The sequence below is a fragment of the Galeopterus variegatus genome, unplaced genomic scaffold (genome assembly GCF_000696425.1).
Source record: "Galeopterus variegatus unplaced genomic scaffold, G_variegatus-3.0.2 Scaffold4369, whole genome shotgun sequence".
NCBI lineage: Eukaryota > Metazoa > Chordata > Mammalia > Dermoptera > Cynocephalidae > Galeopterus > Galeopterus variegatus.
The window spans coordinates 49,843-72,720 of record NW_007730480.1 but is presented as its reverse complement, the minus strand read 5'-3'; the positions used below and the strand labels follow the sequence as shown (position 1 = coordinate 72,720).

Genomic DNA, 22,878 nt, shown 5'->3' with positions numbered 1-22,878 from the left:
AAAAAAAAAAAAAAAAAAAAAAAAAGTTGAGATTGTTAAACCTCCCTCCCCCCCCCCCCCCCCGGTTTTTTTTTTTTGTTGTTGTTGTTGCTGTTTGAAGTACAAACATTTTAAATTGTAGAAAAAAATTATTTACAGACCAACATGTCCAAGGATGAAACTGCTTGCATACAGTTAAGCTGTTCACTTTTCAAATAAGCTTTGTGTTTTTCTTGCCAGTCATCAATGTTCACCTGTGTGTGTCAATTTTAGCAACTCTTCATGTTCACTTGAATCGATTAATCCCATGTCTGGGTTATTGCTGAAAACTTCCAGGTCACTCTCACTTCTGTAATTGTTTAGTGACTTTGTGTTATTTGCTGGAATACCTCATCTTACATCAGTTTAGGTTACCTGTCTGCCTCATCGAGCAGTTGAATTTTGAATTCCATGCTCCCTTAGAAACCTGATGTTCCATGATCCACAGAATTTATTACAATTTATAATTATTTTAATTATTTATGTATTTACTTGCTGTTTGCCTTTGCCACTAAAATGTAAACTCTGAATAAGAGGTCTGTGCTTCTTTTGTTTACTTCCATCTGCACAGTTCCTGACAAGGAGTGGGTGCTTAAGAAATATCTGTTGAATAAATGAGTGAATACATACCCTCTTCAATAAATAACAATAAACCGATATTAGGGTATTATATTCCATTAAGAATGGCAGAGGAGTTTGATATTTCTATTTCCTTCTGAGGACTTAAAGTTCTCAGTTACTCTGGAAATACTATTTTAATAAAATAAATACTTTCAAAAAACAGTACTTAGTATCTGTCAAGCATGGTTATTCCTAAGTCTCAGTCTTTATTCAAGATCAGAAGCTTTTGCAATAATGACCATCTTCTTGAGACCTTCCCTTAACCTCAGTCTTGGGTCACGCCAGATGCACCCATCCCAGAATCATGAGCCAAATAAATCTCTTCTCTTTGTAAATTATCCAGTCTCAGGTATTTTGTTACAGCAACAGAAAAACAGACTAATACAGCAACGAAAATGAGTTTTTCATTAGCAAGTGTGAGAAGAGCATTTGCACTTCAAAATCATTATAACTAAGCCACTTACTCATTTTTCACCTACTCTGTGCCAGGTGCTGTGTGAGGATCTGGGGATACAGCTGTATGGTAGATACTTCTCTCATCAAGAGGGGGAATCCATGTCCTTCTCCTTGAGTCTGGGCAAGCTCTGTGACTAACAGTGTATATTCCAGTGTAAACCAAAAGACTGAAATGTAGCAACTCCATAGAAAGAACTAGAAGAAACCTATCATCTTGTTTAACTTCTTCATTTTTAGCCTGTTAACACTGCTGTTATGTACTTAATGCTGTACTAAGGTTGATCCCAGTTCTAGAACTTTTTCACTGAGAGTAGACATTCCACCAGGGGTATGCAGAAGAAACCATCACAATTGAATTCAGCAGCACTGTTTTCAAACTTACTTTAAGTGATGAACATAATAATCAAATGCCTGTCAACATACATAGACTTCTCATAAAAAGTGGACTTCTTGTTTCTAGTATGGTGGGACCCGGATTATCTGATATTATTACTGGTGGGATATAAGACACCCGAGGTTAAGACCCACTGCCCCAGAGCAGTTTCTTAGCCTAAGATGTGAGGCAGAGTGTACACAAACTTATTCATGAGTGTACTCAGGAACTCCAGTGGATTAGGGGTAAATGTGACTTCTATTTCATGTTCAGTGATCTTTTTCTATTCTCAAACCAATACAGTAAAGGTTCAAAAATTAACTAAAATGATGATATTGGATAATTAAAGGCTCTCAGGGAAAGACATCTGAAAGAAAAAGAAATACTTGAGATTTTTCCGAGGAAAGCTACAGAAACAGTGCAGACCAGAGGTCACAAACTCGAATGCCAGCAGGGCCAGGCATGACATCGGAAGTGACCCAGGTATAAGGGAAACAGTGAATGATGAACCAAAGAAGCATACCATGTCCCATCCAGAGGGGCAGCTGGCCCTCAGCTCCAGAACACCCACATCATGCCCATGGGCCTAGGGTTGCCAAGCTTTGAAAATTTTCTAGAAAAGGAAGATATTCTGATTTTTATGTTAGATCTCCTAATTTCTAAATGTCAGGACAAATGAAATACATCTGTGGGCTGATTTGAAGCAACCTCTGATACAGACGCAGACTGATGTGGGGACCAGCCTCTCCTGGTTACAAAACAGACAAATGAGTTTGGCTAGACCTTGCTGTCAGCGGCTGCACTAATCCTGGTAGGATTTTGTTTTTTAAATGCACTTCTCCATTAGTGATGGCAAGTGAAACGTCTGGCTTTGCAAATTACTGCTGTCATTTAGTTTAATGTACTCTTGTTTTTACATATTTATAAAAACCTTTTACATTATTAATAGTGATTAAATGCTTAGACACTGAAGATCAATAACGCTTCTGTTCACCTATTTACATTATTAAAAAGTAATAAGTCATACAGGGCACATAGAATACGTGGTTTACTTTGTAGTCATGTTTGGAGTAGACTGAAGAAAAGAAAGAAACTCGGGCTACAGGATATATTGTATTTGAGGAAAAAGTGGTAACTGAGCTGAGTTTGCTAGAGACTTCACAGGGGACGGGTTGCATGTTCACACAGACATTTCGCCATCATGGGGCATGGAAGGTACACATTCCATGTGTTCTCACATGCCATTGCAGCAAACATAGAACAAAAAAGTCTAGTTTCCCTTGGATGCATGAGGATGAACAGTTATTTAACCTTTGTGTGTCCTTGGAACACTTAGCCACCTGTATGTATGCCACTGTCTTTAAGCTCCAAAGATTTTTGATGGTGGCAACACTCAGCAGCAAGTCAGCTGCATGGGTCACATTTTGCCAGTAGGCAAATGAGCCCCTTAGCAATGCTTTCTTCACCTACCTACCCAGCTATCTCTCAATTGGGTGGCAAAAGCAAAAAAGCAAAGTGGTTCACCTGATTATGGCACATAAGTGTCCTAGATCTGTCTGAAGAGATCAACGTCACATTCAGAGATGGGTAAGAGTCCTAAGTCTTTTCAGGGTTAGGTAGCCCAGCTTTCCAAGTAGCCAAAGTGGCTCAGCACAGTGGTGTATGGATCAGGCTCTCGGCATCAGTCTGCCTGGGTTCAAATCCTGGCTCTGACACTCACTGATTATGACCTTGCACAAGTCCCTTACTTGATGTCTTAGTTCTTGTTCCTCACCTGAAAAATGGAGATAGTAATAGTGCCTACCACCTAAGGTTTTGGTGAGGATTAAATGAGATAACACATGTAAAATCTTAGTATGAAACCTGACACATATGAAGTGCTCAACGACAGTTTATATGTAGCAAAAGGCCCATTTCATGAGGCATTCAATTGTGTTCTGCTACAGAGTTCATTAGCACAAATTTGAACTTTGTAAATGATGTCATTGAAATGTATTAAATTGAACTGGATTTTCAAAAATCACTTGGTTTCTAAGTTTCTTGTGTTGACCCAGATGCCACCCACATACCTAGTTATAAATTTGGTCCACCTCACCAAGCTTACTTAAGGACAAGCTGAAATGTGGCAGCCGTGGCATAATGAAAAAGAAGGTTGCAGGAGCTGCTACAATGCGAACTTACCGGCCATGTAATTTGGGGTAAGTTATTTAATTTTTCTGAACCTCAGTTTCCTCATATATAAAATGCGCCTAATACAAATACTCATTTCACTTGGAGATTGTGAGGATAAGATGAAATAATGTGCTCGAGTGCTTTGCAACCTAAAAAGTACTTTATAGATGTAAGAGGTTTTAACTATTATTTATATATATATGTTATCAGAGTTGAACTTATTTTGCCCAAAGATACCCCAAGTAAAAATGCACGTGTCCATTTTTTAGAGAAAATAAATATAGTTAGATTGCTTGTCCTCCAGTTTTCTTGGAAAAGGCCTGTGTCTTTTCTGACAGAATGAATATGTTTGTAACAGCTGAGACCACTGGATGAAGGAAAGCCATCGTTCTGAATTTAAATGTGACTTGCAGAGCCAAATGATAACTTGGAGCATTTTATAAAAAAAAAAAGAGGAGAGCTCAATCAAACCAGGAGGAGGAGAAGGGCATTAACCACCACAAGTAATAGGTTTGTTCACTCTGAGCGGCTGGCAAGCGCTGCTGAAGCATGAAGCTGAACCGCAGGGGTTTAAGTTTGTCCTGACTTTTCTAAGTTTATTGCTCAAATGCCCTGCTCTGGGTGACAATGACTTGTCTCCTGTCTCTCTCAGGTCCTGACTTTCTCCCCTTACTTGAGTTCAGTGAGTCGTTTAACACATCTCTATGTCATGGAGGTTGTTGTTATTTCTTTTCCTTTTTTTTGGACTGACTTCTCCCTACGTGTGGAGGAGCTACAGAATTGATAACTTACCTCTATCTTAAATAGGAAATAGGGATAATGACTGTTTTTTGGTTCTTTTTGTTCCTCTGGTGTACAATAATGTCTCTACTAGCTAAATAATTACTTTGAATACACCCCATCTGAAAGTAACCCCAGAGTTGTTACTGAGCTGGGAGAGACACTTCAAAATGGGGATAACTGCATCTCTTAGAAGAAGGCAAATGTTGATTAGATCTCCTGGCAGAAAAGCTCTGTCTTGTGATGTATTGGCATTTGGGTTTTGGGTTCTGTCAGAGACCTAAAAAGTCAGAATTGCACAATAATAAAAATAATAAAAAGTGCTAAGTTTCGATAAGAGTTCGAGTGTACAACTGAAGGGAAGGGAGTGGAGTGTTTGAAATTTTCATGCACATCCCCCACCTTTTTTTTTTTTACTGTGTATAGGTCAAGAGTGAGTTGTAATTCTCCTAGATTGTTATTGATACCAATACAAATTCCTGACCACATTATTTTTTGGGGCTGATAATGCCCACAAGGCTACAAGTAACTCAGTGGGATGTAGACAGGAGCTCCTGGACAAATGCTTTTTATTTATTTATTTATTTTTTAATTCCTGTTTGCAATAGTCTAGGAAGCCAGTGAAATATCACCTTGTGGAATGAACAAAGGAGGAAATTTTTGAGCCTGGAAATGGTGACTTTAGTGATTTACCTACATCCAGTGCTACTTAGTATAAGATATCCTTGCTGAAGATGAAGCAGAGAATACCAATGAACAAATTCATGTCATTGCAGTTCATATAAGTAAGTTGATACCTAAAAATTTCTTTGTCCAATGAGTTGGGCTTTGGTCTTAGGTCTCTAGTGATAATTCATGGTTGAGCTTTCCTAGAAGACAGATTTTCACAAGTCTTGCATTTCACATTAGAATATCAAATTTACCCAACACTTTCATATGGAAACATTTTTTGTCACAGCATGAAACTTAAAATTTAGCTTTTGAAATTCAATAGTTTTTCAAGGAATCAATCCAGAAGCTAAACAACAAATTTGCAAATTATACTTCCTTCCTGTTTTTGTCTTTAAAAGCACCATACATATACACACATACACACACATAACTTTCATAGCTTTTATGATACAGAATCTATAGAAATGAGTTTTTCCCTTAACTAATTGGTAAGGGCTTAGGCATTCCAGAGAATTCCTAAAAAAGAAATCAATATGGATTGTGTGGAATGGGAAGTAATCTGATCTTTAGAAGATATCTTTCTTTCACAGTTAAGGAAAAACATGACAACTGTTCATTAAGGAATAAAATAAATACATATATACCTGCTGTCGAATGAGATCTCTGGAGGAATGACATGAGTACTGTCCTTGCCAATGAGGAATTTGATTCGATCATAGAAGAGTCGTGAAGTGTGCTGAGAGAAGAGGGGTTGGCTTTGCTGAATAAGGTCAAGAGGATCTGGTGAACCCTGACAGAGAGGACTTACATAACAGTTGCTTTGTTGACAACAATCAGGGTCCACACAGTCTGTTAAACCATCTGGAAAAATGAAAACAAAAACAAAACCCAAAACCAATATTGATATTTAGCTTCAAGAGAAAAAATGTAGTTGAAACATGCATAAATGGAGAAAAATCTAGAATACAGCCAGAGGCAACTGACCATATTTTGAGTTTAGAATCTGTTAAATTCACGTTTTTCATAAATTATCACTCACCCTGAGTTTATATGGCACTTCAGAGAAAGTCAAACTATTTTGTTCATAAATCTTTCCTGAGTTCTCCAGCTTTTATTGGCTGAAGAATATAGTTTATATAGTTATAGTTTAGCTTTTGGGTAGGGTATTCTGTTAGGCACCACACTTTAGTAGCTTCCTTCTTCCTCAGTGAGACCATTCAGAATAGCAACTATTTCTTGTAATTCGTTTACATTCCTCACACCTAGTACGTCTATGAGCACACATTAATAAGTACTTGTCACCTGAATTTGCTTGTGTTTTTAAATAATCCTCCCAATATTGCTGTCTACTGGTAATTCTCAAAAGAGAGACTGGGATTCTCATGGTGACAAAATACCTAGGGCAGTGATTTTCAAATGTATAGTCTATTACCTGGGGAACTTATTAAATATGCATATACTGAGCTCCACCTACTGAATCAGGATTTCTACAGAGCCCAGAATTATGCATACTTCATCTGGGTAATTATGGTGGTTCTGAAGCACACTGAAGTTGTAGAACTACATTTTTAGGAGTTTGTAGAAACAACTAGAGTTTACTTATGCCTGACAGCAGGGTGTTTTTTTTTGCAATTATTATTAAACATATGTATGTGATGAGTTGCTCTCTTTCATTTTCTGGGCCTTCACCATTTACTCTAGGCTCCTGAATCCATTGCTGTACCGAGAAAAAAAAAATCACACAAAGGCTTCATTCTTTGGTAGAGGACTGATGTGGGGCACAGTGGTTACGCGAGGAGGGAAAACTGTTGAAAATCTATGAGGCACAAAACACTGCATTAGGTGCTTGGGGCAGTCAAGAGATAAAAAAGACCTTTTTACTGTTTTCAGGAGCTCAGAGCTTAGTATGAGAAATAGGTGTATAAACAGCTGACTCTTACTCTAGCGAAAATGTAAGAAGTGCTATAAGAGTGAATGTGCAAAGAGAAGGGGTTGGAGTGATTAACTGAGCATATGGACACTTCATTCCACACCCAATAAGCAAAAAAATTAAAGTCCTTCCAAGGTCCTTAAAGAAGGCAAGTGGCTCTAATTCAGTTGTTTAACAAGGGTAAATATAAAGATGCTAGTCTTCTTGGTTTGCAGTGGAATAGGGATGTTCAGATGGATCAGTGGCTCCTTAAGGCTGCAGCTGAAAGTTACTAGCATTGGTTTCCTGCAGCTCTGTTGCTCACTCTCTCTCCCCGACTTGGCTGCTCCTGTTGAGCTAGAGGGGGGATGTACCACAGCTGGGGGCAGTGAAAGCCAGGAACACCAAGAGAGTAGGCGTTGGGAACAGCAGCCCTAGGGCACCCAGGAAATATTTTTCCCCACATGTGGTCCTTTCAAAATCCCTGTACCATAGACACTACTTTGATTTAAAATGCAGTTTGCTTCCTTCTTGCCTTCCCTGTTTGTTCAGTGTATTTTTGCCCCTGATTTCTATTTCTCTGTATACATATGTCCTTTTTTAAATGTGGATTTGTTTCAATAAGGAGTTCTTTGCTACTCCCTTTTCTCCCCTCATCCAGCAAATTATATAAACAGATTTTCTATAGATTTTAGACTCCACTACCACCTCCCCCTCCAATACGTTGTTCTCAGCCTCTTATTAGCACATTATCTCTTCACTCTGCTAATTAAACATCTGGATGCAACTGAAAAGCTGGCAAAAATATAGGGCTGATTAAAGAGTTATCTGACGCCTGGAATTAGTGCATAATACACTAAATGATGAAAAATTGCTTTTCAAATGGGCAGTCACCTTTATCTTACATTTTTATTGAATAGTGAATTTGTTATTACCAAGATAATATATATGGAAGTACTTAGTGTCATGCCTGGAAAATATTAACAAATGCACTAGTAATAATCAGATTGGGCATTCACAGGTTTCAATCTGTCAACCACACAATCCCAGCTTATTTTTGAAAAGAAATAGATTTTAAATAAATACTAACATAAGAATGATCTCCAAAACTAGATTCTAAAACTAAACATAAGATCAGTTCGAAGTTGGGACTCACATTCTCATCTAGTTATGTACTATAGATTCCAAGCTAATGTTTCATATTTAATAATTGTCCATTATACAGGGCTGATCCTTCAAGACCACTGTTTTCTGAGAGAACAGGAAGGCTTCTGTTGAATCTAGAAAGGCCGCAGGCAAGCAGACCAATAGTGGCTTGCAAGCCCAATTATAATTCTTAGGTGAGCCCAGTACATGGGCAAAGATCTACTTACCAATTATCACATTGGGTAACACCCCATATAGTATGTCTAGACTGTTACAGAGAAGTGAAAATGACAGTCACACTGGATGTGTGTATTTTTTTGTGTGGCTATTAACAGTTCTTTTATTGTTTTGAATTGGAAACCGTGGCACCCTACTGACAGCCAAGGTCAGTGTGTTAGATATGGACATATCATATATTAACTGATTTTACTTTTAGGGCCTGTTCCCTTTAAAGTAACAAAAATAAATGGTAGCTAAAAAGAGGGAGGTAGGTTACATTGTCTTGAAGGACTAAACATGGCATTCATCAATCCTAGCTTTGCCAACCAGTTTTGGGACTATGTCAGTTGGCTCAATCGGTGCTGATGAAGATCAAGGACACTGGTTTCTTTGCTACGTGATCAAGTCATTACATTAAACTCTTGCCTACTAGATGTATGCCCTTGGTCGAAAGAGGGAATGGACAAGGGAATATGACATAGGGGAAACCCATATTTTCCTCATCCTGAAAATGAGTTTACAAATATATATACTTTGGGGACAGCACCCATATTATCACTTCAATAAAAGTGGACAGTTAATTCATGGTTGGTTATTCAAAAGGATTTGGAAACTTGTATAGATTAGTTAATATTTGGCAGGCACTAGGTACTTCCATATATATTATCTCAACTAATCCTTGCAACAGCCCTGTTAGGTAAACATTCTCATCCCCATTTTACAAATAAAGAAGGGGAAAGCTAAATGTATTTGCACATTTGGAAGCAATCTAGGAGTCATTAACATGTAGTGTTCTGAATACACATCACACAGTCAACACCATCTTCTAAGCAGTGAGTATTACTAGTTCTTACCTAGGCTGTAGGACTTCCAAGTGCCTGTAGGTTTTTAGAGCATATGAAGTGATAGAGATCACAAAACCAGACTACTTTAGTTCTAATCTTTACTTTGCCACTTAAAATCCATATGATCCTGGACAAATCAGTTCAACTCTTGGATTCTTAGTTTTCTCATCTCTAAGACATGGATAACAATCATACATACCCTACAGACTTGTTGTAAGGCTCACATGTTATACTAATGATAAAGGTGAAATTGGGTGCATTCAGGGTGGTATGGCCAAAGACTGGAAGACATTATGCTGTGTGAAATAAGTCAGTCACAGAAGGAAAAATACTCCATCATTCCTCTTATACGAGGCATCTAAAACAGTCAAACATATAGAAGTAGACAACAGAATGGTGTTTACCAGGGGATGGGGAGAGAGGGATATGGGAAGTTGTTATCCAATGGGTATAAAGTTACAGTTACATAAGATGAGCGAGTTCCTGCACAATGTAGTACTTATAGTTAACAATAAAATACTGTGCACTTAAAATTTTTTTAAGAGGGTAGATCTTATGTTGTGTTCTAACCACACACACACACACAAAAGCCCCCGAAACAAAGGTACACAAGGAAACTTTTGGAAGTGATGGATATGCTTATTACCTTGATGTGGTGTTTGTAACACAAGTGTACACATATATCCAAATTCACCAAATTGTATACATTAATTGTGTGTACTGTTTCACATAGGATGTATTCCTCAATAAAGTTAGGAAAATAATCATAAGGGGCTTAGCACAGTGTCTAGTACATAGCTAGCACTTGATAAATATTAGCTATTATTATACCAAATCTAGACTACATAGACTGCAAAGAGTCTAGGGATAAAATGGTCTGCAATGGCAGCTTGAAGTGTTCAGCCTCACTTCTATTGAAGTTGCCTTATCACTGGCCAGAGGGAATTGACTTCTGTGTAGCATGTTCAGCTTGCTGGAATGTGTTCATTTTGTGAACTATGCTTGGTTAGGTTATCAGGTAGGTAGGATCCTATGTGACTCTAAAAAGACCTACACAGAAATTTTTCATTCATTGGCTTTTACCGATTCATAATTTGTCACCATTTGGACAGGGCCTGTATTGAAGCTTAACCTTTTTAGCATCTACAGAATAGAGGGTCTGCCAAGCAAATTAATAGTGAAAACAAAATTGAAGGACTGATCATTCCAATGACTCAGTAAAACAAAATCTTCCGAGGCATTTAAAAAAGCCATAAACGGTGGAATAATTATAAATCATTTATAACTCTTTACTAAGGCAGGCCCCCTACTAGGCACTCCTGTTAGCTTAGTTATCCCTATAATATGCGTTGAAGGTAATATGACTGTATTTCCTTTGGAAATAGTTCATAATTAATTTTTCTTCATTTACCCAGGCTGACTTTCACCCCAGGATTTGGCTGTATTAGTAAAAAGAAAGTGGGAGAGGCTCAAGTGCACTCCGTATTTTGTCTGCCCAAATCACTGTTATTGCCATAACCACATACCACTACATTTTTCTGTGGTGGGAAAATAAATTGTATGTCACTAATGTTCATGTCCTCTTAGTCTCCACCTGCCATCAATGGCTTCCCATAACACTTAAGCAAAAGCCTAAGTTTTGCTTCCTCACAGTCTGGTTCTTTGCTGTCTTTTTCTTACCCTTCAGACTTTACCTTCTTTTATACCCCAATCTCCTTCCACCCCTCTGCAATCTTAACAGCCCTCTGGGTCTTTCTTGATCATCTCAGGCATAATCTTCTATCAGGGCCTTTGCACACACTATTTCTATGCTTGGGCTGTTCTTCACCTTGATATCGATATGGCTTACCCTTCACCTCTTTTGGGTCTTTACTTAAATGCCACTTTCTCAGTGAGACTTTCTCTGACTATCTTATTTAAAATCTACCCCTGCCCTACACTCCCTATCCTTTTTTTTCCTGCTTTTTTTTCAATGTTATATATCTTTCATATACTTTAATTAGTAGAAAGTATTTTTTAATGCTTTTAAAAAATTATTTTAATTTATCAATATACAACATAGTTAATTTTCGTGTCCCTTTACCAATTCCAAAAAAAAAAAAATTCTTCGTTGCATTTGCCATTTTCTATCATGCTATATATTTTTAAAATTTGGTTTATTGTCTGCCTCTTGTAACTACAATGTAGCCTCCATGGAGGCATTAATTTAGGTTTTTTTTTTTAAGCATTGCTATTTCTTCAATGACTAGAACAGTATCTGGCTCGAAGTAAGCATTCAATAAATATTTGTTAAATAAATAAATGGATGCCCTAAAGTCCTATGTCTATGACATTTGTAAATGTTCCTAGAGATCAATAAACATTCAACTAATACATCAAAATATGTTATTAATAGATTCATCATTGATACCACACTTTTATTACCCACTTTATATTACTGTATTTCAAGCATTGTCTCATCCATATTCACCATTGCAAAGTAGGCAGATGTCAAATATTACTAGCTTTACCTGAAAGATAATGTGATAGGCCCAGTCATAGAGTGGTGAACTCGGTTATTAGAGTTTATATTTTTCACCGTCCTCTTGTATTTGGATGCACTCAGCAGTTTAGGCTCTCATAACTAAGTGATGATCCTTTAATAAATGGGTTGCTTGGAAATGAGGGGTGTATAATTAGGAATATGCTTTATGATGTCAGGTTTTTTGTCCCCAACCAACTCTCGAAAGTAAATGTGGAGAGGGTGTCTGGCCCTTAAATAGAGCAAATGTTATCAATTCATCGCTCCTTCCCTTTCATTGATCCATGAGCTTATATGTGTTCATAACTCACCCACAGTGCTGTTTTTTAGATCTAAAAACACAACATTATAAAAGAGGCTTAAAAATAGCTATTGCTCTTAATGAATGGTGATTTGTTATGAAGAATGATTCTTGGAAAATCATTCTCTTTTAGGCAATTAACTTATTGATTTTACCAATGAATATGAATATAGACCACTGGAAGAGTTTGTACAAGAGAAGTTTGGACAAACATGTGACTTTTACTTAAAAGATCAGATAAAAAAGGCTGTTTTGATTAAACACTCTTATTCTACATCTTTTTAACCTCCTTGACAATCTTTCCATAGTATCAGAGACCACTTTCCTTCCTCTTTAATCAGAGTAAATAAAATGGAATCTTTGTTTGATAACTGAAGATCTTGTGAAACTCACAATGCTCTGTGTGTGATCTGGCCCCAGCCTACCTTTATATACTAATCTCTCCCTGACTTATTGTGTTCTAGCCACAATGACTTGCCTTTCACTTCCTAGAAGAGCCTAGTACATTTCCACCTCAGGACATTTGTGCATGCTGTTTCCCCTGCCTAAAACATTCTTCCCTTGACACATGTGAGGCCTCCCTTAACACCCAGACTAGGTTAGGTCCCCCACATTTATAACACATTTATAACACTCTAAAAGTTTTATAGCACTCTTTATAGTTGTAAATATATAGCTATTTGTGTGGGTTCTTGCTTAATATATGTCTTCATTGCTAGACCACAAGCTTCATGAAGGCAGAAACTTACCCTGTTTGTCATTTTCTCCCCAGTGCCAAGCACAATGCTTGGCAAGAAGTAGTAATGAATGAATGGAAAACTGGGCACCAGTGTGAAATGTATGGATGAAAGGTAAACATTTAAGTTAAACATTTGGATCAGTGCTATCCAGTAGAATTTTTCTGAAGATGGGAATGCTCTAGTACTAAGCTGTCCAATACAGTAGTCATTGAGCACTTGAGATGTGACTAATGCAACTGAGAAATGGAATCTTTAATGTTATTTTAAGTTAAATTTCAATACTCATATGTGGCTAGTGGCTGCCATATTAGACAATACAGCTTTCGATGTCTACAAATATTTAGATATTGGATTGTCTATAAATTTAGTCAAATATCATAAAAAAGTTTTAAATTTTTACTAAGTCAAATTTATCATTTTAAAAATGCTATTGTGGTTTCTGCCCTTGCTTTTAGATTTAAGAAGCCCTTTCCCATTGTAAGATCTGTCACCTATATTTTCTTCTAACTGTGTGTGAATTTTCTTTTACCTTTAATTCATTATTCCAGCTGGAGTTTCTTTTTTTTTCTTTTTTTTTTAATATCTTATTCTTTTGGTATATGGTATGAATTGAAAATCTAAGGTTAACCTGAGGTTTTTTCTTAATAGTTGTTCCAGTACCATTTATTTCATAACGCTTCTTTTCCCTACTGATGTTTGAAGCTGGTTTTATAATATAATAAATTTTTATTTGTACTTGGGTGTGTTCCAGAGCTTTTATTCAGTTGTATTGATCTGCCTATTCTCACATCGGTAGCACTTCATTTTAATTATCATAGCTTTGAAATATACTTTAATGTCTGATAGTTCTAGTTTTCCCTCACTATTCTTTGTTTTAACTATTCTTGCTCAGTTAACATAATGTTAAAACTTTTTTTCATGTCCATTCACATGTGCATGTAATGTATGGTGATCATATTTTCCAAACCCCAAATTGAGACACATATTAAAAAATGAAAATGTGGCCACCATCATGTTAACTCTCCTCCTCAAAGCATGGGGTTATGTGCATGTTAGGCGTTTGTTGACTAAAGGGATAAATGAGGTCAAGACATTTGATAGGTTTGTGACTTCTATAATAATTAGTTTTATATATACAATACATAAGATAGCTTTCCTTTTTTGCATGTTGAGAAAAACATCTAAGGGTTATTTTTTTCTCTGTTTTGTTTTTACTGTTCAAGGAGCTCTTACGTAGTTTCTAGACCAGCTGTGTCACCCACATATTCAATGCAGCCCAATTAGTTACTAAGAGTCACAATGCATTGAATCAGAGTGTAACTAAAGTCAAAGCTGCAGGAAGTAGCAGTAATACTAATAAGTATTCAAAGCTGATCAGAATGCAAAATTATCCTGCCATTCGTTAAGTATCAGCTATAATACAGAGTAAGCAGGTAGCAGCTACTTGAAGCAACTGCTTGAAAGTGATTTTTTTTGATTGGAATGATTTCTTAAGAATTACATTTTAGAGTTCTAGCACAGAGTTTAAGTAGTGGGAACAGCAAATAATCCAACACAGAACTGAGAGAAAAAACAGAGTACCTACTGGGGCCTGACCGGGGTCCTGAGGCTTGTAGGAGGGGACCCGACCCTCTGCCCACAACCACACACACTGCCAGTGCCATGGGGCCCACTCGGGGTCCTGAGGTATGGATCCGGGGACTGGACCCTCCTCCCAGAAGCAGACACACCACCAGTTCCATGGGGCCCACCCGGGGTCCTGAGTTATGGAGCCAGAAGCCACCAGCAACTAGATAAGGAGCATGTCAAAAACATCACCTCCATATGGGTGGCCCACCACAGCCACCACAATAACCACAGCTGCCATGAAAGTGGCTAGATGCCACAACCACAGTGCAGATGGTCCTCTAGCCCCTGGAGTGTATTGACACAAGGAGAGTCACCAGCAGAGACCAAAGAAAATAAGAGGATGTCTTCTTCACTAAGCCCATTTCCAGAGAGATGGAAGAAACATCTGCTCTGTGATAATATTGGGGGACCTGAACACACCACTCAACATTGGACAGACCAACTAGGCAACAAACCAACAGAGTAACCATTACTCTTTCAGAAGGAGAGAAGAAATCTAGGGTTATCAGAGGTGGGAGGGGGGATGAAAAGAGGGGGATGGGCAGAGATTGGACAAGGGGCATAAAGAATAAGTATGATTTGTAACAATATATATGCTAGTAATATTGATTTGATCAACATATGTCAGCATCGAATGCCCAAAATATGTATAATCAATTATGATTTAATAAAAAATAAAAAATAAAAGTTATGTGAACTATCAGCCAGTTGCAATAAAGATGTTTTAAGATGGAAAAAAAAAAGAATTACATTTTAAAAATTAGTACCACCTTTTTTCAGAAAGGTTCAATTGGAGCTTCCGATTTAATTAAAACACACACATATACGCATAAGCACAAACAAGTATGCAAATTTTAATCATTAATCATATTCAACTAAACAATTCCAGCCATTCTGGACAGCTGTAAAGCTGAGATCACCAAATGTATTCTTAGGGGTAATATTTAAATAGTACAAAAATAGAATAGTGTAAATAATATAAATAAATAAATACTATAAAAATAGTAAAAAATAGTATGAAATAAATAAATAGTATAATAATAATAATTAAATAGTATAAATAATTAAATAGTATAAAAATAGAATTATTGGTTTAAAATCTTAGTCATGAGGCTTTCAGAGGTTATTCAATCCAATTTTCTATCTCAAAGTAGAACTGAATTTATATTTATCATCAATATCATCTTAAGGCTACTAAAGGAGAAAAATCGTAATTTGAACTTTCAAGGAGCTTCCCCCACCCTACTCTCTAAAGAGACAGTCAAAAAAATACTGTACACTTAACTCACATCAGGGTCTTTGATTTTTGATTAGTGTATACACAGTTTTTAAGGAATGTTCATAGGTCAATACACATTCAGTAAAATCTTCTATACCTTCTGTATCTACATAAACCACAGACACTGAGAATCGGTAATCCATTCATTAAACATTTTTGACTGCCTTTAGGTGATCTTGAGGCCATAAAATATGCTAGATAAATATTCGGTTACTTTTATTATTTTACTAAGGCAGGAAACTTACTTTGGCTCAACCTTAACTGAGCCAGAAATTATAATTGCATAGGTTGTTAATATATTTTCTGAGCATAACCTTTTGACTACTACATCAACTGAGAAATCCCTATTACTACACCAAATCCTTTTCGCAATGAGACAGACCATCTAGGTTTACACCATCGATCTATTATTTGCTTGCTATATGATCTCTGCAATTTACTTAACTTCTAATTTGTATAGTAATGTCAGTAGTAGTTCCCACATCATGCAGATTAAATGAAATAATTCATATAGGGCCGGCCCGGTGGCGCACTGGATGGTGCGCCGCTTGGGAAGCGCGGCGGCGCTCCCGTCCGAGGGTTCGGATCCCACATGCAGACCGAAAAAAAAAAAAAAAAAAAAAAAAAAAAAAAAAAAAAAAAAAAAAAAAAAAAAAATTCATATAAAGGGTTCAGCACAGCACTTGGTACATAGTAAACCCTGAATACAAGTGAGATACCATTATTTTAATTATAATGGGCATATAACTATTGGCAATGGGTCTTGCTTAACATGTAACAAGAAAACCATATAGACAGAATATAATTAAGTGCTTGATCGTACTGTGCATATTATAAGCACCATGGGAGATTGAGGCGGTGGATGTTAGAGGTTTCATAGGAGATGTGGCTTGATTTGGGACTTAAATGATGGATGTAGAAGAGAGGGCATACCAGGTAAGGGGCATATAATGAAAAGAAAGAAAAGGAAGGTGAAGATGAGTCTTGCAGGGACATAAAAGCCAACTACGTAGTTGATCAGTCTATCATTTAGTTAAAAATCTCACACCAGCTTCCCGAACAAGGTTTAAACCATCTCTTCAGAAAACAGTCTGTTCTAAGTGGTGTGTGTGTGTGTGTGTGTGTGTATGTGGGGTAGTTTATTGTTTTTTAAGGGGTTCATTTGAATGATTTCATGTACTACAGTAGTTCCCCCTTATTCGTGGGGGATACATTCCAAGACTCCCAGTGGATGCCTGAAACCACTGATAGTACCAAAACTGATTGCCATTGATCACAAAATGTTTCTGTACATGTCTTCCACCCACAAATTTAATGCCCTTTTTCATTTTAACTGAGCACTTATTAAATTGTGGCCGTAACTTTTGCAGTTAGAGGTGTGACAGCAAAGCTAGGACAAATTTCTTTTTCCTTCTTCACAATTTCATGGATAGAAGATTCATTCTTACTGTAGATCTTAGCAATCTCAGCAAACAATTTTTTCTCTTCATTATTAAGTGGAGAGATTTCACCTTTTCACCTAAAGGAAGCACTTAGGGCTTCGCTTTGGCATATCTGCATTGTCAGCATCACTACTTTTGCACTTTGGGGCCATTATTAAGTAAAATAAGGGTGACTTGAACACAAGCACTGCGATACCTTGATGGTCAATCTGGTAACTTGGACATCTACTAAATGGCTAATGGGCAGGTAGCATATACAGTGTGGATACACTGGACGAAGGGATAGTTCACGTCCCAGGTGAGACAGAGTAGGATGACTCTGTTTTGAGATTTCATCATGCTACTCAGAACAGTGCACAATTTAAAAGTTATGAATTGCTTATTTCTGAAATTTTCCATTCAATGTTTTTGGACCATAGTTGCCTGTGGGTAACTGAAACCACGGAAAGCAAAAGCATGGATAAGGGGGGACTGTTGTACTTATTAAAATCCTACTAGGCAGTTAATATTATTATCAACCCCATTTTAGAGATAAGGAAATTGGAGCATAGAGACATCAAGAAACTTATCCTAAATCATAGAACTAGAGCTAGTATGTAAATCCAGAAAGTCTAACTTCAAAGTCCTGTGCTCCTAATCATAAAGTTGCTTCCACTTAATTTTTATAATGTATTGTAACTTTTTAAGGTTAACTGTTAGCAAGAACAAACAAAGGAAGAAACTCTTACATCCAATTTGGTGCTTAAGCCATGACTGCTACTTTATTGATTTAAGACCCACGTATGGATTCAAATGAAAAGGAATGCAATTTATCTAATCAGATACAGACATTTGAGTCAAATTTAATAATATACTTCATTTTAAGCTAATATACAGAAGTTAGAAAAAACCTTTTTTGTTAATTTCATGTTTCCTTGAGTAGAAGTGAGGATTTATTGTTTTAGGCTCACTCGGAGGTGGTTTGGGCTGTTTTGAGGTCTGATTGTACAATGTATTAGATACTTTTGTTGGCTTGAATAAAATAAAAATGGTTACCCTGAGGCTTTGGAGCCACATGTGGCTTTCTGAAATATCATGGCAGCTTTTGAATAAAATTTAAAAAATTTTACTGTGAATTGTCTTGATGCTGTGTCCTTTGAAAGATATAAAGTGTTACTTCGAGGTAGAGACACTAGAGGGAGCTCTAAACAACTAAGAAAGAATAAATGTATCTTATAGTGCGATAGTACAAGCTACGCTAGCATCTGACAGCTTGAACAGTGGTACATTAATTTAATTTGGTATAATAAATGCCGTGGCTATAAGAGGCAGCATGGTGTAGTAGTTAAGAAAACAGATTCTGAAGTCATACAGCCCTGAATTGGAACCTTGGTTCTGCTACTTTCCAACTGTGTGACCTTGGATAAGTCACTCACCACTCCCACCCCGAGCCTTAGTTTTCCCATCTATAAATAGGGAAAACAGTAGTACCTATACCTGATAGAGTTATTGTGAGAATTAAATGACATATAACACATGCAAATAATTTGGAATATTGCCTGGTCACAGTAAATATTCAATACATAATACCTTTTAAATATTATATTGAGACAAAAAATAGTATAGTATGACCCTAAATTACTCAATATTGTTTGTGCTAAGGATTCCTAATTTTCACCCGTGGCCATGTTGATTGCCACTGTGCTAGAGTCTATGCTATTCCTTTCTTGTATGAACATTTTATAAATTACTCACCTCCATCATTGTCCAAGTTATCTCCACAAAGCATTTCCATGACAACATTGCAGCCTGTCCCACTCCAACCCACCTGACACACACAGTGCCAACCATTTTGATCCAGGGTACATCGTCCATTTCCAAAGCAGAGTCCTGGGCAGCCATCTGAAAAGAGAGCAGAGAGTAACAGTCACAGAGAAATCAGAATGGGATCGGCAAACAGTGATGTACTTGCCTACAGGGAAACATCTAATCATCTGGTCTCCATTCAGATGAGGTGTTGAATAAATGGAAGAGGAGCTTGCTTGCTTGCAAAACCTTCCCAGGGAACTCGTTATCCCTTACTCTGCAGTGCTTTTCCTTAGAGAGCTAATTAAGCATTATTAATGCTAACCCCAATACCCAGCCTCTGGTTTAGATAGAATGAAAACTATGGTGGGGACAAGAAATGTTTTTTGTTTGTTTTCGAAAAACCTATCTCATCATCTCAATCAAAACTGGATGGATGACACTGTATCTAGTTATGGTCAATAAGCTGGGAAAAGACAGCAGTTTCTATGAAGAGAAACTCCCTAACTACTTCTAGCCTGTGCTGATTTTCCCCTTGTGATGTATTGCTTCAGGACATAGCCATGTTTGTGTACAGTTCAGACCACACCAGTAAGTATTTGCTCATATGGTGCCTTAGAAATGTGCCGCAGTTGCTTTGCATCTGTTCAGCTTTTCTCTTCAAGATTATTATTGATCTGAGGGCTAAGGATTGAAATTTTTACTTCTGTGGTCTCTCTCTCAGAAGCTAGCATAATATTATGCCTGTAACAGTAATATTAAGTGCTCAACAATTGCTTATGGAATTAACACATGCCACATTTAGACTTTCGGAATTCTAGAGAATAACTGAAAAATATAGTCAAGAGGAAAGTGTACTGTTTAAATGACTTTTATCCATTGATAAAGCACCAACACTGACAACGATCTCTCTTTCAACTTCTAATTTTCTCAGAGATGTGTTATTCTTTTTCCCAGTAGATCAGAGTTAGGCTCAACCAAAGGGTAACTGCACATGTGCCAAGTGCTTAGTGGGCAGATGAACAGAAACAATAATAGCATGTACTCATATCTGGATATTTCCCTTTTAACAATATAAGGCCAGACCTGAATTTTGCTGGGGATAGGCCAATCAATATTCTTTTCATTTTCTATCTTTGAAAGAAAATTCTAGAAGTATAAAAAGCAAAAAATAAAATTTTAAGAATCTGTAAAAGTAACCCAATGTTCCTTCCAAATGGAACTATCAACAGACCAGAGGAAGAAAAAACTCTAATATAAAATGAAAGATGGATGTTAGAAAATATGAAAAGTTTTATGTTTGTAATATCCTTAAGATCTGGCACAGGGTGAACATACATAGGTTTGAGAAAGGAATTTATCTAGTTCCATTCTAATAGATATACAATGGGTATGGAAAAATTAGGGATAATTTGGGGTATATTCAACTTCTGAAGCTAAGGTAATGAAAAGGACTGGGACATATGACAGAAAAACTCTTGCTGGTTCTATCAAAGGCAGATCCCTGGAGGGACATGATGTGGTACTTCTAGGGGGATAATTCTTCTGCCCTTATATGCATATGGACTTAGAGCTATATTGTTATGTTAAAGAAAAAGTTCAGCTGTCTACCTAAACCTAGTTTATTTAATAATTACCTATCTGTGTTATACACATAGACACACAACCTCACACATACATAACTCAATATAAAGACAAGAAAACATAGTCCTTAAAACTGCTTATCAGTAGATTCCATACTATGGTGAAAAGTGAATCTTTGATGTCAGAAAAACAAATTATCTTTTAGTCTGACTATTTTAGCATGAACCTGACAATATACACTTAAACAAGACTGCCAAAGTAAAAACAACAACCCCTTGCCCCCAAAACACCCTTCCTTTCCCACGTGCATATTTTTTGCTTAAAATATATTTCTGCTACAAAACTGGTGAGAAAAATCTTACCTCGGACAGCATCTAAGTAGTGAGCTAAAAAGAGGGGGAAAAAGAGTGATTGAATGAATTTCTGGGAGACCAAAGCTATACAACATGTACTAATGCTTTACCATCTGTTGCCTGGGAGGAGAACAGCAAACTGTGAACTGCTGAAATGCCTGCAGCACAAAAGTTGGTACACTGGCCTGTGTAGTTTGTGAATAATATTTTCTGTGGGAAAGATATTAATGGTTTTTCTGCAAGAAACTCTATTAGGCCTCCTAAAAAAGTGTCATATTTCATTAAAAGTGTAAGAACTTCATTTTTACATTTCAGTAATAACTTCTGTGAAAGAGCATTGGTTTCAACTTCTTATTAGTCATATCTTTAGAAGGGAGTTCTGGAGTAACCACCTTTGGAAATCATCACAATATTTAAATCCTCTTACGTGAAGGCAATAAACTTACTGTAGTGCGGGAATGTAATTACTTAAGCTGCATCTGAATCTCACCCCTCACCACTTTATAAATGAATCTTAAACATTTTCCACAGCTGCAGAACAAAACTTACTATACCTTTAGTAGAGTAGTAATGCAGTTTATTACGATTATATGTTATATATATTATATATATTATACATTCCATTGGCAGGTTCCAAACATTATAACAAAATACTTTCACCTAAAAATGAAAGCTGTAGTACAGTCTAGTGGGGGAAAAAAGCCCACAAACAGTGAATTGGGTATCCAGAGGCCCACACTTGCTTTTGCTCTGCATGAGTTTTCTGTGTAGTAATGGAATGCCACTGGAACACTCTGTGGCCCACTTTGCAGAACAATGAGAACTGTAATTGTCCTTCTACATATGCAAGAAACCTTTGTGGCAGGTACGTGTATATATCAAGGGCTTTGATTATTTTTTCAGAAAAAGAAAGTATTTTATAACTGAAATCTTAATTATTATTAGTGTCCTTTATAGTGTGAAGATCACATGATAGACTGATTATTACACAGGTTTTCCCTTGCCCACAGACTATTCTCCCATGCAGTATTCTGAAAATTTGTGAAACTGGAGTAAGAGAGGATGGATGTTTCAACACAAACTCTACACTACCAGATAAACAATTCAACACAGATGTTCTATGATGATAGGTCAGGAGTGCCTTCCTCATATACATTAAAGACAGCCTCTAATGATATCAAATGGTTCCTGTTAAAGTAGTCCCATTTAATGAAATTGCCTCTAAGTGCTTTCAACTGAAACAGCCTATACTTTTCAAAAGGAAAAATGGGCAATGAATGTTACCTTCACAACAAAAGCACTTCTCTTATTAACTAATGACACTTTATTCCAACGTATCATCTTTCATTTGAGTAACTGAAAGCATTTGAAAGCAGAAAACATAAGGAATACTGAGATAATGAGAAAGGAAACGACACAAGAAATAAGTAGGATATTATCAACAAAAGAAGAAACCTTCCTGTTCATAGAACTTTCAAACTTGTAACCAACCCCCTCCTCCTCCTCCTCTTCGCCAACCTCAAATTCTACTAAAAGCCTGGCATTTGACTCACTAAACTGCTCTTACTTCTTCAATTAATCCAACTTACTATGATCAAAATATGGTGGTACTTACCAATTGTGCAGTGGTCGCCCTCCCATCCAGGGCTACACTCACATTTCCCATCTTTGCATTGGCCATGCTCAGCACAGTGAGAATGACAGGAGCGTTCCTCACAGGTTGGTCCTACCCAGCCTTCTTCACATTGGCAAATTCCCCTTGAGCAGACTCCATGGCTACCACACTCCATGGTACAGAGCTCTGTGTGGAATTTAAAGAAGATACATTAACATATTTTATTAAAAACCAGCATTCATTCTTTCCAAAAAACATTAAGATTGCCAAAAATTCCAGTCTATGCTTATATTTAAAAAAATTTATAAACACTTTATATAAACAAAATATACATATAAAAAAAGTCACAAAGATATCTAGCATCTGAGTGAACATACAAGGAACTCTGCAAAAATGGTAAAGTCCCTAGGTATAAAAT

General features: G+C 36.8%; 1 protein-coding gene across 1 annotated transcript in view; it reads right to left on the bottom strand.

Moving 5' to 3' along the window:
- The window catches only part of LOC103602943 (teneurin-1), a gene marked incomplete at its 5' end in the record, with an annotated part of 140,651 nt that extends 118,005 nt beyond the window's left edge, over positions 1 to 22,646 (bottom strand). Inside the window, 4 exons of the mRNA XM_008587397.1 lie at positions 5,737 to 5,953; positions 18,858 to 19,004; positions 20,855 to 20,878; positions 22,461 to 22,646. Of these exons, the coding sequence (XP_008585619.1) occupies positions 5,737 to 5,953; positions 18,858 to 19,004; positions 20,855 to 20,878; positions 22,461 to 22,646 (574 nt within the window). The remainder of the gene's footprint in view (positions 1 to 5,736; positions 5,954 to 18,857; positions 19,005 to 20,854; positions 20,879 to 22,460) is intronic.
- Positions 22,647 to 22,878: the final 232 nt, after the last annotated feature.